This window comes from Silurus meridionalis, chromosome 22, assembly GCF_014805685.1.
Source record: "Silurus meridionalis isolate SWU-2019-XX chromosome 22, ASM1480568v1, whole genome shotgun sequence".
Lineage (NCBI taxonomy): Eukaryota > Metazoa > Chordata > Actinopteri > Siluriformes > Siluridae > Silurus > Silurus meridionalis.
Genome location: NC_060905.1, coordinates 14,234,898 through 14,250,545, shown reverse-complemented (window position 1 = coordinate 14,250,545; position 15,648 = coordinate 14,234,898). Strand labels below are relative to the sequence as shown.

The window sequence follows — 15,648 nt, the reverse complement described above, 5'->3', positions numbered from 1 at the left end:
TATTGATTATTCTATTCATTAATGTCATTAATTGCAATTTACATTCAATAATTTGTCATTTAGAGAATGCATATGAATACATGCTTTTCCAACCCAATTTGGAACCTTGCTGTATTTATTTTTAACGTTATAGTTTGTTATATTAAAAAATGATTAGGTGAAATAGTGCATGTCTTCTCTTGTATATATATATATAAAATATACATATACATTTTTTTAATTAGACCAATGTATTACTTATAAGACACTGTATGTGTGAAGTTTCATGTGTTCTTGGGAGGATTTTCCTGTTTTTTCCCACTGTACAAAAACTATGCTATTTAGATTTGCTCATGTAATTCAGTGTCATGATGCTCTAAAATGAACTGGTGTCCCATCTGGGTTAAATTCTCCTGCTTCGCACTCAGAGATTTTGTGTGTGTCCTTGGCCAGAACAAAGCATTTTACTAAAGATGTGTAAATGAATTAAAGTAATAAAACTGAAACATGAATGTGAAACTATGATGTGCAAGCTTGATGTATTTCTTGTGTTGCCTGCCAAGAAAACTAAAAGAATAAAATAATTTTCTGGCAACCTGCCTGTAATAAACATGCAAAAGGATCAATGGGTTATTATTGTTGCAGGTTAAATTGCCATAACTCATTCAGAAAGACCTTTAACATTATTTTTTGTTAGAACATGTAGCCAGAAATACTTGAACATACAGTGGAAAATTTTTTTAGATAATTTACTATTCTAAAATCTCAGTGTTTTTTAACAGAGGTACAGTAATCTGTGCATTTGCCAGTGTGTGTGTGTCTGTGTGCATGTGTGTATTTTATCTATTTATTATTTTTTGAATGTACAATGCAGAAACACCCACTATCAGATCATATTGCACTAGCTGGACCTTTAAAAGCAACTCCCCGAAAATCAAACAACCTGATTAATCAGCACATTTCTGTCTGCCCCGTCCCGTATCACTCACGCCTAACTCAAAAATAATAGCTCGTTAGCCTTACGACACATCATGTGCTTATCCAAGTTCAGACCTTTTGTTATAATGGTTAATTTCTTAAGTAAATAAAGAATATCTGTTAATCCGGTTCAGATTTGAGTCATAAGTACCTGGCGGAGGCTGGCTGGAGAGGCCGGGCACCAAAACAAAAGTAAATATTCTTTCACAATTACGCATTTAGATAAGCTCCATGCCTGAACAGTCACACAGGATGTGATAATATCCATGATAAAGGTTTACATTTTACGTTAAAAACATGACACACGACATGAGTTTCCAGGTGAATTTATTTTTAAGTTGTGTATGTATAATATGTTATGTTGATCTGGAGGGGATGCTGTCACAAGAAATGTTGGTTCCAAAAGTACAAAATTATATATAGTATTTTCAAAATTGTATTATGTTATAATATGTACACTATATAACTAAAAGATCCAGAGAAATACAAGGCACTGTAATGCTTTTACCGTATCTGCACTGTAGTGGACTCGCACTCTGAAAAGACTCTGGACTCTGGTCACTTTAAAGGTTTCCTCCCATATCAAGCTCATGTCAAGATAAAGTTTTAAAGTGCCCAAACCACACCTCCTTCTGAAACATAGGACAAAACCTGTGCACACACAAAGTGCTACTCTTCAGATGTTTGAGAGGAACCTGGTGAGCTGGTAAGCAGGTCAAGAAGTTCTAGTCATCAAAGAATTATACTGATGGATCAAACAACATTATAGGTATAAAATCTTCATTATATTTGTTGTATGGATATTGTTATTTTGGAAAGTAATATGCACCTTGGTAAATAATTTATTTGGGTATTAAATAGACCAGAACAATCATGCAGTCAACAGGTTTCCAGTCCTGGTCCTGGAGTACATCCTGTCCTTCACAATGTAGTGTTATTGCTGCTCTAACAAACCTAATTTCACTCAGATTAGGATCTCAAAATGCTGATTAATAGAATTTGTCTTAATCTGGTTTTGATGAATTGCATTGAGTTTGATAAGAGGAGGGAAAAGAGTAAAACAGGATGGAGGATAGAGTGTATACTGGCTTCAGGGTTGGACGGAATTAATAATGTTGTTTTATTCTAATAAAAGTGGGCTAAATAATAATCGTTTCTTTAGGAATTTGATCGATTTAGTGTATATATACAGATGTAATAGTACAATAAACAAATATTAAAATTTGTATTTATATTCAGTGTGAAATAATTGAGATTTTTTTTTCTATTAGTTTATAAAGGTTTGACTGCTGTCAGGAAGTTTCACTGTCTGAAGTCAACATCCTTGATACCTTAACAATCTTGGACAGTGTAAAAACCTCTCTAAACTTTTCTAACCCACGCGAGATAAAACTTGCACTGACATGGATTGGAAGACTCTCGAATCGCTCCTCAGTGGGGTAAATAAATACTCGACTGGTTTCGGACGCATCTGGCTGACTCTGGTGTTCATGTTCCGCGTCATGGTGTTTGTGGTGGCTGCTGAGCGCGTGTGGGTAGACGACCAAAAAGAATTCGACTGTGACACCAAAAGACCCGGTTGCCCCAATGCCTGCTACAACTACTTCTTCCCGATTGTCCACACACGTCTCTGGGCTTTACAGCTCATCTTTGTGACCTGCCCGTCCTTCTTGGTTGTAATGCACGTGTGGTACCGTGAAGATCGTGAGCGCAAATACCAACTCACCCACAGCGACGGGGCCAAACTCTACGATAACCCCGGGCAGAAACATGGAGGTCTGTGGTGGACATATTTTATGAGCCTGTTCGTCAAGACAGGTGTAGAAGTGGGATTTCTTTACCTGTTGCATATGATCTACCACAACTTTGATATGCCTCGCAGTGTGGTGTGTGACGTGGAACCCTGCAGACAGGTGACATGCTACATCGCAAGACCCACCGAAAAAAGAATCTTCACATACTTCATGGTCGGGGCTTCAGCCGTTTGCATAATCCTGAACGTGGCCGAGATATTCTACTTGATCGCCATGCGCATTTTGCATCTCACCCACACGGGAAGCCATGTCACAAGGCAAAGGTGTGGAGAGCCAGCGTGTGATGAGTGTAACATGCCACTGAACACCATCGACTATAAATTAGCTTGTCCTGAGAAGGCAGAAAAGCAATCCTAAAACAACAGGCTCATTCAGTATCTTAAAATGTATCATTTTAATACATATTGTTATTTGAAATTTTCTTGCTATGTTTTTTTTTTTGAAGGATTTTTATTTTTGATTATTGAAAGGAGTATTTTCATCTAATCTAAAGATGCTAATGTCATTATAATGGAGTAAAATTCAGAGTAAAATTCAAAACATTAATTCAGAGCATTAATGTCTCCCAGCTGTTTAAATGTAGTTGCAATTTGTGTGTATATATAATAATTGTTTATTCATAATTCTTGTATTTTTCTTGTTTTCTTGCAATCATATAGTTTACTTTACATGATTTTATATATATATATATATATATATATATATATATATATATATATATATATATAAAATCATGTATATATATATATATATATATATATATATATATATATATATATATATATATATATATATATATATAAATTAAGTTAATATTATTACTGCAGAATACTTTGATCAGAAATTTATTTTTTCTTTTGAGAAACACCAAAAATATATAAATGTATTATTATTATTGTTATTACTATTATTATTTTTATTAAATTGATCTTTTGTAATTAATTTTTTAAAGTAATAAATCAAACCAGTCATTATTACTTACTCGTACTCTTTTTTTTAAGTAAAAAATAAAGTTTTAAAACATGAAAACAGCGCCCTCTAGTATTCAGTACGCTACATAGTACTTTACAAATATTTCTTTTTTTCTTTTTTCTTTTCTCTACCTTGTGGTGAGCGGTGGATTTGTGCTTATTCTTAATATCCAGAAATGTGCAATTTGTGCAGAAGGACCAGTTACTACTTAGATCAGTCCTGTCTAATTGGACTGGAGTCGCCATGGCTGCTCATCAGGGATAAATCCACACCATTCACCTTAACTGTTGATTTCTGTAAAGCTGCTTTGAGACAATGTCTGTTGTGAAAAGTGCTATAGAAATAAACTTGACTTGACTTGACTTGATTTGACTTGATTTGACTTAATTCACCTAAAGCAAACTGAAGCAGCGGTACTTGGTTTGGGGTGCATTTAAGTTTGCACGTCCTGTTTTTTCCCCCGTATTTCCCTCTTCAAATATCAGTTTGTCCTCCTCTTACATTGCAATTGACCTGGTGCTTAAACTTAATAACGTTAAGGGGTAAGATGATGATAATGATAATAATAATAATAATAATAATAATAATAATAATAATAATAATAAAGTATTATATGCAAGATAAAAGAAAGACGAACACTTTCCTGATGACACAAAAATAATAATTAATACATTTTCAACTGAAATTAACATTTAATTATAAATGTGGAAATATCCTTTATTTTTAATTAGCTAGATGAGTGTATTAAGTCACATGAAGATTTTTAATTATTATTATTATGCCCTCATCACACACTTTCTTTAATCTACTAAGGCAAAACAACGAAAATCTTATAAAACCCCAGAGTCGAATGAGCCTGTGAGTCAATGATAGGAGTCATTTGTACAATGATTCGAATTACTCAAAAGAGTCATTTTCCAAAACGGTAGGGGTTTTGTTTTATTATTGGATACCACAAGCGTTTATAAAAACAAAAACAAAAAATACACCCATACATAAATATATACATTCAATATTTGACATTTTTAACAAATTTAAAGAGAGATTTTTAAGTAAAAAAAATAATAATAATAGAGATTTTTTGTGCATGAGCAAATTATAAACTTTATCAAGTAATACACTAATTCTTCATAAAGTTCACAGGAATATTTGATTTATATTATTTATATATTTCACATCAAAAGTCAACATATTGCGCTTTCATACCTGTTGTTTAAAAAGAGTGCGTCTTAGTGCGCATGCGCATTTCGGCTGCGTACACCTATTGCGTATTTTTGGAGCTGCTGAACCTGAACCGGTGTAGGTGTGAATCCTGCCATGTGAACCGTTCCGTACAATGTGCGTGGTCGCGCCTGAATTCGGTGTGTAACTTGAGGTTGACCAAAAGACCACTGAAGACGGAGGATCAAATGGATAACTCAGGTGAGCACCAGGTACATGTGTTATAGACTGTCACAGACTGGCAGTTTAGATGAAGTCAGGTTAGAGGTGGTTTTATCAGTAATTTGGGGATAAACCACACAATTTAAGAGTGCACTCAAAAATAAATTAATAGTTCTTATAGCTATGGTTTTAGATTTCTAAACAGATTGCTACCCATCATGATAAAGCAGAATATTGAAATGCTGCATTTGTGTTCTGATTAATTTGGGACAGTTTGCTCCACATGCCATGATTGTACTTGTCCAAAATGAATGCTTATTCTCTTCTAACATTCCAGAACATCCCAGGGCTTTGGTTTCCTCTAACACTCATTGAAACCTTTCTGTTCCCATCATAAAACCTGAACATTCCCAGTTAAGTTTAAAGACCTCACCATGCCACTGTGTATAATGATTGATAGAGATGACATTCGTGATGCAGCATCGTTACCCTGACCTCACTGTGTGATCAATACTGGACTTACTGTTCTAAATCGTATTCTGTAGTTCGCCGCTTGATCAGTTGATTGCCGGAGACAATGAGAGATAATGTGCCAAATTTCTGATGAAATGAACCTTCTAATGAAAGGTTTCAAACATGACTAGGTAGTTGTTGAACCTTCTTCTTACTGTCTTTGGAATGGATGTATTTTCTGTGTATATAACAACAAACCAGTTCAATTGCATTCATTTGAACTTCATGTTGTAATAAGCCTGGGTGAATACATTCACACATACGGCTTCATGATTGAAGAAGTAGAGATCTGTTCTTGTTTTTGTTTTTTTTAGGGTTCTGGTGATTTCTTTAGCGTTGTAAAAAGTCACAGCAGCTTATAGCTACATTTCTAACTAATCACTAAAGATAACATTATGTATGCTTGCTGTTCGATAGGTCGTACATGTACATTTTAAAACTGGTAGTTTGAATTGCATTGGAATCGAAGGACATTTTCATTTCTCTGTGTTTGAGTTGCAAGACTGGTTTGCTTTTCAAAATAAAAAGATAAGCACCAGAAGCAGTGAAAATGACCTGCATACCTTCTGTGTGTTTGCATGCATTCATTTGAACGTTGCCAAAAACACCCGTTCGACATTTTTTCCAGTACAGTACAGTGATGTCAGTTGAGTTCAGGAGGTTAAGAATCTCTAGCTGTTATGTGCTATGATTTGTAGGACCACAGAGAACAGGAACTCTATTTTACCCCTCCTAATTTGATCATGGTGGTGAGAATCATTTGGATGATAAACTGTGCTGCATGAACAACTGACGCCCTTCGGACCGAATGGAATGGTGTTTTTGAGATGATTGCTGCACCTGGGCTAAGGCAGGGCATGGTGTTAACTTTGAAGAACCTTGTTGTAATACCTCATGTTGATCTCCAGATGGCAGTAGTGGAGGGAGGCTTTGTGCACTTTGAAAAACTTTTCCCATGTTTCATATCTATCTTTCATATTCCACATGTCCCAACAAGCCCGCTCCTCAGTAGGAGCATGTAGATGGCTGTATGGTGGTATCTTAATACCTCCAGTGACAATGCTGCTAACTTACCAGAGGAACCAATATTTAAACCTTACAAGTCGTCTAACTTCTGAGGTGATTGCCACCACTGCTACAAAATCTTTTTTTACTACAGAGGAATGTCCCAGAAGTGAACGTGAAGCATCCTTACACTGCTACGAAGTAAACTGAGCAGGATGGCTAGTCACTAGAAGGAGAACTCTTTTGGAGAACATCAGTTGGTGTTTGAGGCCTCAGCTTATTGATTCTATCCATGATCTGGCACCAAGTTATTATTAAAGTGATTTCTGGATTCATCTGTAATGTTTCATGTATCACAATAAGTTTACCTTTGTGAATAGTGAACTGTTCTTAAGATGTTTATTCCAGTTGCAGTGAGTACATAGCTGGGGCCTGTTTTTGGCTTAAAGGAAATGAACGCTCTTTTCACATGAACAGGTTTTGCTCAAATATTGAACAATTTTAGAAGAGCAGGTTTAGTGATCCATACAGCCATGGGTCACTATATACCGACCAGCTATATACCTTTATGGCCACCTGTCTAATAGTGTGTTGGTCCCCCTTTTGCTGCCAAAACTGTTTTGACCCATGGATCATTAACAGCATTAACTTCGAACTAAGAAGCTCATCTGTTGTATTGGACCACACGGGGCATCAATTTCCTTGTCGCCGTTTCACCATTGTTCCTTCCTTGGAGCACTTTTGAGAGATACTGGCCACTGCAGACCAGGAACATCCACAAGAGCTGCAGTTTTGGAGATGCTCTGACCCAGTCGTCTAGACTTCACAATTTGGCTCTCGTCAAACTCGCACAAATCTCTACGCTTATCCATTTTTCCTGCATCTAACACGTCAAATTTGAGGACAAAATGTTCACTTGCTACCTAATACATCCCACACACTAACAGGTGCCATGAGAGAAGAGATCATCAGTGTTATTTACTCACTGCTCATAATGTTATGCATGATTGGTGTATATACAGTGTTTGTTTGGTTTTTGAGACACATACTCCTTTTGTTTATATCGAACAATCTAGATAAAGGACATACATGAACTGGACATTAAATGAATGAAAAAAAGTCCAAATGAGACATTTATTGGACTAACAGAAGAACTTGTGTTAGCTGGAGAATAGGAGAGATGTTATCAGACTGCATCACACCCACAGTCAAACATGGAGGTGGAAGCTTAATGGTTTGGGGTTGATTTCAAGGCGGGAGGGTTGGAGAAATATTCCAGGCAAAAGGAATCCTCAACTAGCATGGCTACTATCTTATACTTCAACACCATGTAATTCTGTCTGGCCTGCAGCAACAAGAAAATGCCATGAAGGATACCTCCAACCTCTTTAAGTAAGCGAGCAAACAGTGGGCTTGGGTGTTCTCTAACATGGAATGGTCTGCCCAGTCACCGCAGCTAAATCCTATTTAACTGATCTGGGATGATCTGGATCACAAGGTCAGAAAGCAATATCCAACTAGTGAAGAACACATTTGGCAGGTTTTACAAGAGGCATGGCAAAGCATTTCAGCTGGATGTTTGGAGAAATGAACTGTCTGGATGCCCCAGTTTATTCATGCTCAAGGAAGATTTTTCATTAAAAAGGTTTAACATCTGCACATTTATATATTTGTTTGGGCCAAATATTTATACTGTTGTATCATCTAATTTGTTGCATAGCATCGAAAGGAACATGTTTCTCAAAAGCCATAAAAAAATAGGTGTTTCCAAACGTCTTACAGGTGTCTGTCTGTCCGCCATTGGACTCCATGGATTTTTGTGTAAACAGTTTTTGTGTCTTTGTGTTGTGTTTCTGTCTCAGGAGTGTCCTGTGTCAGTCTGCAGCAGACCAAGACTCTAATGAAGATGGGCCTGTGTATGGTGTTGGTGGGTCATGTGAATTTCCTGTTGGCGGCTCTGGTCCATGGTACAGTGTTGAGACATATCAGCCTCAACACCCAGACACTGGAGTACGCCATCTCCAACATTTTGGCTCTAGCAGCTGGTCTTGTGGTGAGAAATGCCAGTGCAAACACACACTTGCATCACTACGCACTGAGCACTAATATATGTCAATAAACATTCTTGGCCTGGGCAGTGTGACCTGAATGAATTCAGGACAATTAGAAGAATTTGTTGTATTGATTTGGCTCCCAAATGTCCATATAGTTTAAGTAATTAAAATTTTCCATATTTAAATGCTTACACACAACCAACATTATGTTCCTTCAAATTCAGGTTTACCTAATAATGTATTTCACTGATACAACAATGGAAATATAGATGTTTTACAGCTGCAGCACAATTAGTTTGTCTTTAATCTTGTGCATTTCTTTCCCTAACGTCTCGGCAGGGAGTCTTGATCGGAGTGCTCACTATAGTCCTTTCTAGAAATGAGAACAGAGTCCTGGTAAGGCTGAATGGAAAAATTTGCTATTCCCATTTATTGATTTATTTTCATTTTGATTGTTCAAGCCATATAGTTCATTACCGAAAGCACATCAATTTCTTTTTTTCAATCTCACACTTTCATCTTTGCTTTCAGTGATTCCTCAGTCCACTGCATGCTATTAATAGCAATCTCAAATTGACCTTTTTGACTTTTCAATATCATCTGAATATATATTTAATCGTCCTTAATCATTCTGATTGAAGTTGAAAATTACTGACCTGAAGATGGTTGAATTATTTTTCTTAAAACTTCCTTTGAATAAGCTTTTTTAAATTTTATTTAATAAATAATTATTTTTGTAGGGTCACACTGTAGTGGTTCATATGAGTTATTAATAGTAAAGTACCTAAGTTGCAATGCTTTATGTAGCATATTTGCTTCATAATTTGCTGCTTATTGGATGTAAATGAGGGAAAAAAAAAAGGTTACATTAATCAAATGTAGGCAATAAGATAAAAAATAATCACAAACCTTGTAAAATGCAAAGAAAATTGTTTCTACAGTGAACTTTTGTTATAAATACAAAGGTAATAAAACCTGTTTGACACACACACACAGTTTGTTTTGATAAAAAATAGTATTGTCAAAATTGTCTTTGGTGAATAATTTAATTTGTATATTTAATTTCATTTTGGTGTTTAGGGCAGTGTTGGTAGCTTATTGGCTTAACGCGGTGGGTGTTAATCTTGGGGTTTAACATACAAGTGTAGTATCGTTGTTCTTTTTTCCCTTGTTCTAGAAAAATCTAAAGATCAAAAAAAGGAGAAGGCCGTCTCTGATCTGTTTGTACTGTGTTTGTGTAGATGTGGGGTGTGTGCATGCTGAGTGCAGTAGGGGGCACGCTGGCTGCTGCTTCAGTCGTCGGCCTGCTGGTCGCTTTGGTTTGGACGTTAATTAACGGCACCAAAGGCCTTCTGCTCCACTGCAACTTACCTGATGACATGAGCTACTTCAGCATCACTTTTGAGTGTCCGTTTGACCCCACACGCATTTATGTGAGTTGCTAATCAGGCAATACAATACAATAGTCTGGCAATGCAGTATATCACTATAATAATATTTGCTTTGGGACAGAAAGACAACCAACCAGAAATTACATTATATTGTTGCAATCCTTTTTTTTTTTTTTTATTGTTGATAGAGTTAACGTAAATCTATGTTTATTCTTTAAATAATCTGCTGATCGTGGGTGTAAATTGGGAATAAAGTAGGGTGCCTCTGGCTGGACATATTTACATGGTAGAAGTAAATGTTTGCTTCTGTTTTAAACCACTGTGGAGATTGTGGTGATTTACTTTGTTTTTCTCCTTTATGTGGAGAAAAAAAATTATAGCGTGCATTATAGCTAATAGTAAGGTTATTTTTTATTGTTTTATTTTTTGTTAGGTTATTACCTATTAAAGTAAATTGCATTGCAGTCTCTCCAAATGCGTTTGCTGGATATTGCTTTGGGACAACATTTGTACCCAGAATTATTTGGAGGGGAAACAGTACATTCCTACATTGCATTAACAAAATCATTGTGTGTGTGTGTGTGTGTGTGTGTGTGTGTGCTTCTGCCCAAAACTGCCACCTCAAAGTTCTCTAGATTCTGTGTTTTGGATTCTGTAGCATAAAATTTTCCCTTCTAGTTAAACTACAAGACTCAAAAACGTTCCAGCATGACAATGCCCCTGTGCCCAGCTCCAAAAAGATATTCTTTACATAGGCTGAATTGGAAGAGCTTTGGTGACCTGATCTACAGCACACCTTTTGATATGATTTGGAGTTCTGACTCACCTCCATCAGAACCTGACTTTACTAACACCCTTATGGCTGACGAGCACAAGCACACTCCAAAATCTAGTGGAATGTTTCCAGAAGAGTGGAGGTTATTATAGGAATAAAAGGGAACTAAATATGGAATGGGCTGTTCAAAAAGCACATAGAAATCATGTGATCAGGTCTTCACAAACTTTTGTCTATATAGTGTATGTATATGTGTGTATGTATATGTGTATCCAGTAATGCATACAAGAGTTTCAAATGCAATGCATATTCTCACAGTTTTTTTTTTCTATCATTTTTAGTCCAATGTGAAGTGAGCTATCCTAAAACAGTCATTGCAGGAAATATATAGCAGACTGAGTGCTGCTCTTCTATAGGTTTATTTCTCAGTATTTATCTGATCGATTTATTCTTGATGCATAAAAATATTCATTCAACATGGAGCACACATTTTCAGCTTGTTAAAGGAACATTAAATCATTAGCACAGTTTGTCATTAATCTGAAAATATGGCACTGACTTTATTGATCTGTTTTGCCCCCTGGAGGAATAACAGGCTAGCTTATTATTATTATTATTATTATTATTATTATTATTATTTTACATTTTTCAATTCTTATGATCCACACATTCATACAGTGTTAGTTGCTTTGTACGTCTGTGTAGCTAACTTAGAGAAATGTAAGAACCTTTTTTTAAAGATGGTATGATGATGTATGCTTGACACGAAAAACATATCAAATACAAAATATTTCCAACTGAAGATTTCACTCATTATATGTGTTATTAATTTTATGTAATTTTTACAAAGGGTGCACATATTTCTGAAATTTCTAGATCCATGATTGCTATTAAACTGCATTGTCGCTATGTCCATTATTTGACGTACTGTATTACCACATGAAGTGAATGGAATATGTAATATTGCAGGTTGAGATCCCTCAAATTTCTCTTGATCCTTCAAGAACACAGAATAACGCTTTTCTCCTTTTCTCGTCATTTTCCCCATTCTGTTTCTTCATCTTGTCTCCGCTTTTCAAAAACCTTCGATTCAAACAAATTGTGTTCCCTCACAGCAGCCCTTCTGCACAAAATCACGCCGACTCTTGTTTTCGAGAGCGTCTTTTTCCATCACCGCGAAATGATCTTCTGCTCTTCTGTTCACTTCATGTTGGCGATCCCCCGGCGAGCTGATTGCTAGCACTATGGCTGAAATTGTTGCTAGGACATATTGACCACTTTTTCATCAAACCGTGCTACGATGTGTGGGCACGAATGCAGTTAACCGTCTCCTCCTCTCTGTGCTCTCAGGGAACCACTCTGGTCCTGTGGGTGCCGCTGATTGTGATGAGCGTGGTGGAGATGGTGATCTCGGGCCGCTGCTGTGCCGCGGCCGTCTCTTTCATCCGACGCGAAACAAGCATGCACTGCGAGACTGGATCGGTGTGTAACACTTTCTGTTCATGCTTAAGCTGTTAAACTGTACATGATAACATGATGGTTTTATTCTTGTTGAAGTTTATATTTAGAGGCAGTGACATTATAGGTGACTCAAAACTGGAAAAAAAATTAATTCAAACCACAATCTAATGCAGAATTCCTGTAACAAAACCTCACTGAGTAGATTACACCATCTTTCTTGTATTTAATTATGATTTCTTGTAATAATTTTATTGACTTATGAGTCAATAGTTATGCAGGAGAAGAACCTTATGTTATTAATACACATTATTTTGGATCATTCTCAGTAAAATTAGGGGGCTGACTCACACACACACACACACGTCACATGTTTTGTCATTTGGATAATAGAAAGATATTAATCATATATCTGTTTATACGTTTATATTTGATCTTAGTTATAATTCTAGGCTTAGTAAACCCGTTTTATTACAGAAGCCTAGATGTCAAGTTCTGAATGCAGGCAGGACCTTTATCGTTATCTAGAGTATTAGTTTAATGAATAGAATATGGAGTTGGGATATAAAAATCTGCGTTTGGAAATACCAGATGAAGCATGAAAGGGCACAACCTACAAAACTCCAGGATATTAATTTGTTCATGTTTTGTTCATTATAATCCTGAGGTATTTTAAAACAGCAGTTGAAATTGTTGCATTTAATATACACTATATAGAGGGTAGTTTGTTGACACCCGACCATTAGATTGGTATGTGCTTTTTGAACATCCCATTGCACATTTAGTCCCTATTTACTCTTATAATAACCTCCAATCTTCTGAGATGATGTTCCACTAGATGATTTTTATTTTACCAATCTACACAAAACTCACTCAAAATGAACTCACAAATCTTTATTATCAGGAGAAAATTCCCCAAAATGTCCATCCGGGCAAAATCCAATTTCCATTAAGCATATTTTGCTTACTGTAATACTTATACCCCTTTGAGAAACTTGTTTTATTCTGTTGATAGTTTTGTAAAGGTTTTTCTTTAGGTTAATCAAAATTTAAGCAAAAATGTATCTTTTAAACCACTTCTTGAGTTTTATAATTGTATAACTGAACCTAGCTTTCGCTATGAACATTGCTATAAAAGCTGATGTGGCGATAAGAAAAGAGGAAAAAAAAGAAAACCAGATGTTGAAGTGTGCTTGTTGAGATTTGTTCTCATTCAGCCACAAGGGTTTAAGTAAACTCAGGTACTGGTCTAGGTGAGGTCTATAGCTTTATAGCAGGCCACTCAAGATCTCCCAATCCAACTCATGTAAAGCATATCGTCATAGATCTCACTTTGTTAGATTTGGGTCTCCAAGTTCAAGTGAAGGGATAATTTAATTCTACTGCATCCAAAGATATCACATATTAAGTGTGTGGTAACAGTTTGGGGAAGAACCACATAATAGTTGGCAAAGTCAGGCGTCGCTATGCTTGTCAGTATAGTGTGGCTCTTGGTTGTCTTGAGCAAGTTTCATTCCCACAAAAATGTCCCACTCCGTATGCTTTAATAGCAATCCAGGGCTTTCCTCATAGATTGTGGTTGCTTACTTTTAGGCACAGCTTTGACCATGTGCTTGCAAAGCAACTATTAGAAAATGAACTGTGTGTGTTTAATGGAGCCAGAATTGCTAACAATTTGATTTACCAATGAAATCAATCACAGTTTCTATAAGTGTGTGTGTGTGTGTGTGTGTGTGTGTGTGTGTGTGTGTGTGTGTGTGTGTGTGTGTGTGTATAATCACATTTTAATTACTTTAATTACATTTTCTAGTTTCTGTTTTGGCAAACATCTAAGAAAAAAAAAAAGGCTAACGGCGTTAGCATGTTAATGAACGCAGTAGACATTTTCATGATTTGTTGGAGAATGATGCCAAACTGATTTCTTAGCTCTGAGCTCTGGGTGGCTTAGCAGAGATTAGACCTTCTCACTTCAGAACCCATAACTTGGATCAATTGGCTTCCAAGTTGGCACACAAATGTAATATTTTGTGCGTGCCTAAGTGCACGTTTCATTAAATTTTTTTTGGCTGCACACAAATTTTGGCTACAAATAAATTTCAGAGGGGAAAAAAGGGGGTGTCTGGAGAATATTTCCCATCATCGTGATTGCCGTGTTGGATGTATCGTTGCCCTTGGCCCAACCTGCATTTTCCCTACACTGAAGCACAACAGATGTGAAAGAGCAATCATGGATATCTCCAAATGTCACTGTGGCTAGCGTACGGCATCAGAACATAATGCTAATCGAACGGGAATCCGTTTTGCAAATTTAATTAAACCTTGCATTAAAACGACTCTGGGCTGCTTCAGAAAACATTGTCATTTTTGGGGTGTCATTTGAAGAGACGTTTATGTACCAAATATAGACATTGGAGGTAGGTACCCATCAATGTGATTTAATTTGATCCTTAATAATCAAACGAACAAAGAAAGGACGAGTGGCCTGATGGACCCCATCTAGCTTGCTGTGATATTTTTAAATAGTGATCGTGTGTGTGTTTTGAGAAATTGGGCGTATACACAGCCAGTGATGTATGACTCATCCTGCAGCAGTACTGTAAGCCTGCGTGTGTGTGTGTGTGTGTGTGTTTTCTTCCAGGTGAAGACCCTCCAAGCAGCTGTGCCCCCAGTGCTCCCCTGCCGTGTCCCACCACCCTGCCGTTACCATAGAGACCGTGAGCTGGTGCGTCCCCCAGAACAGCATGAGCTGCTGCGAGCGTCATGGCCCTACAGCTCGAGCCGCTCGGCGCAGCTCAGATCAACGTCGTCTCAGTTCAACCGTGCCTCACTCAACAGGGCCAGCTTCTGGATCTAATTATGCGCTTTTGACCAAACTCTGGTCCGTTTCGTGTGCTGGTTTGGAAGGAAATGAAACCGGAGTGCAACGTCTGTGCACAAGTGGTGCTTTCCGTACGAGTTCACTGATAATACACACGGGGCCATTTGCATTGAAAACGCACTACTAAATTGCTGTACTTGAAGGGAGGTAACTGAAGGATGGAGAAACTTGCTGCCTGGCAAATGTGATTCTGTTCAGTGTGTGTGTGTGTGTGTGTGTGTGTGTGCGCGCACAGTTAAAACTGAACATTGAATTATGGTGTATAATTAAAAAAAGTAATGTTATGCTCAATGCCTGCTTTTTATTTTTTTATATATATATATATATATATATATATATATATATATATATATATATATATATATATATATATATATATATATAATATAAATTATTTTGGTGCATTAAATAATAAAAAATGACGTGCTAAACAGAATAAAGTATTCTT

The 15,648-nt window shown here is 36.6% G+C and overlaps 2 protein-coding genes across 2 annotated transcripts; both read left to right on the top strand.

The window, feature by feature from the left end:
* The first annotated feature begins 1,611 nt into the window (after nucleotides 1–1,611).
* LOC124376131 (gap junction beta-3 protein-like) lies at nucleotides 1,612–3,375 on the top strand. The gene is made up of 2 exons (XM_046835069.1): nucleotides 1,612–1,726; nucleotides 2,229–3,375. Exon 2 carries the CDS (start codon nucleotides 2,361–2,363, stop codon nucleotides 3,126–3,128), a length of 768 nt encoding a protein of 255 aa, XP_046691025.1. The 5' UTR covers nucleotides 1,612–1,726; nucleotides 2,229–2,360; the 3' UTR covers nucleotides 3,129–3,375.
* Nucleotides 3,376–4,966: 1,591 nt separating this feature from the next.
* On the top strand, nucleotides 4,967–15,503 carry tmem54b (transmembrane protein 54b). Its single transcript, XM_046835256.1, has 6 exons — nucleotides 4,967–5,165; nucleotides 8,507–8,697; nucleotides 9,038–9,094; nucleotides 9,940–10,131; nucleotides 12,215–12,346; nucleotides 14,961–15,503. Exons 1-6 carry the CDS (start codon nucleotides 4,982–4,984, stop codon nucleotides 15,174–15,176), a joined length of 972 nt encoding a protein of 323 aa, XP_046691212.1. The 5' UTR covers nucleotides 4,967–4,981; the 3' UTR covers nucleotides 15,177–15,503.
* The last annotated feature ends 145 nt before the right edge of the window (nucleotides 15,504–15,648 follow it).

Coding starts and splice junctions, on each gene's coding strand:
- LOC124376131 (XM_046835069.1), top strand. CDS start 2,361: ATGGATTGGAAGACTCTCGAATCGCTCCTCAGTGGGGTAAATAAATAC.
- tmem54b (XM_046835256.1), top strand. CDS start 4,982: ATGCGCATTTCGGCTGCGTACACCTATTGCGTATTTTTGGAGCTGCTG. Junction 8,698..9,037: donor CTCTAGCAGCTGGTCTTGTG/GTGAGAAATGCC, acceptor ACGTCTCGGCAG/GGAGTCTTGATCGGAGTGCT. Junction 10,132..12,214: donor TTGACCCCACACGCATTTAT/GTGAGTTGCTAA, acceptor CTGTGCTCTCAG/GGAACCACTCTGGTCCTGTG.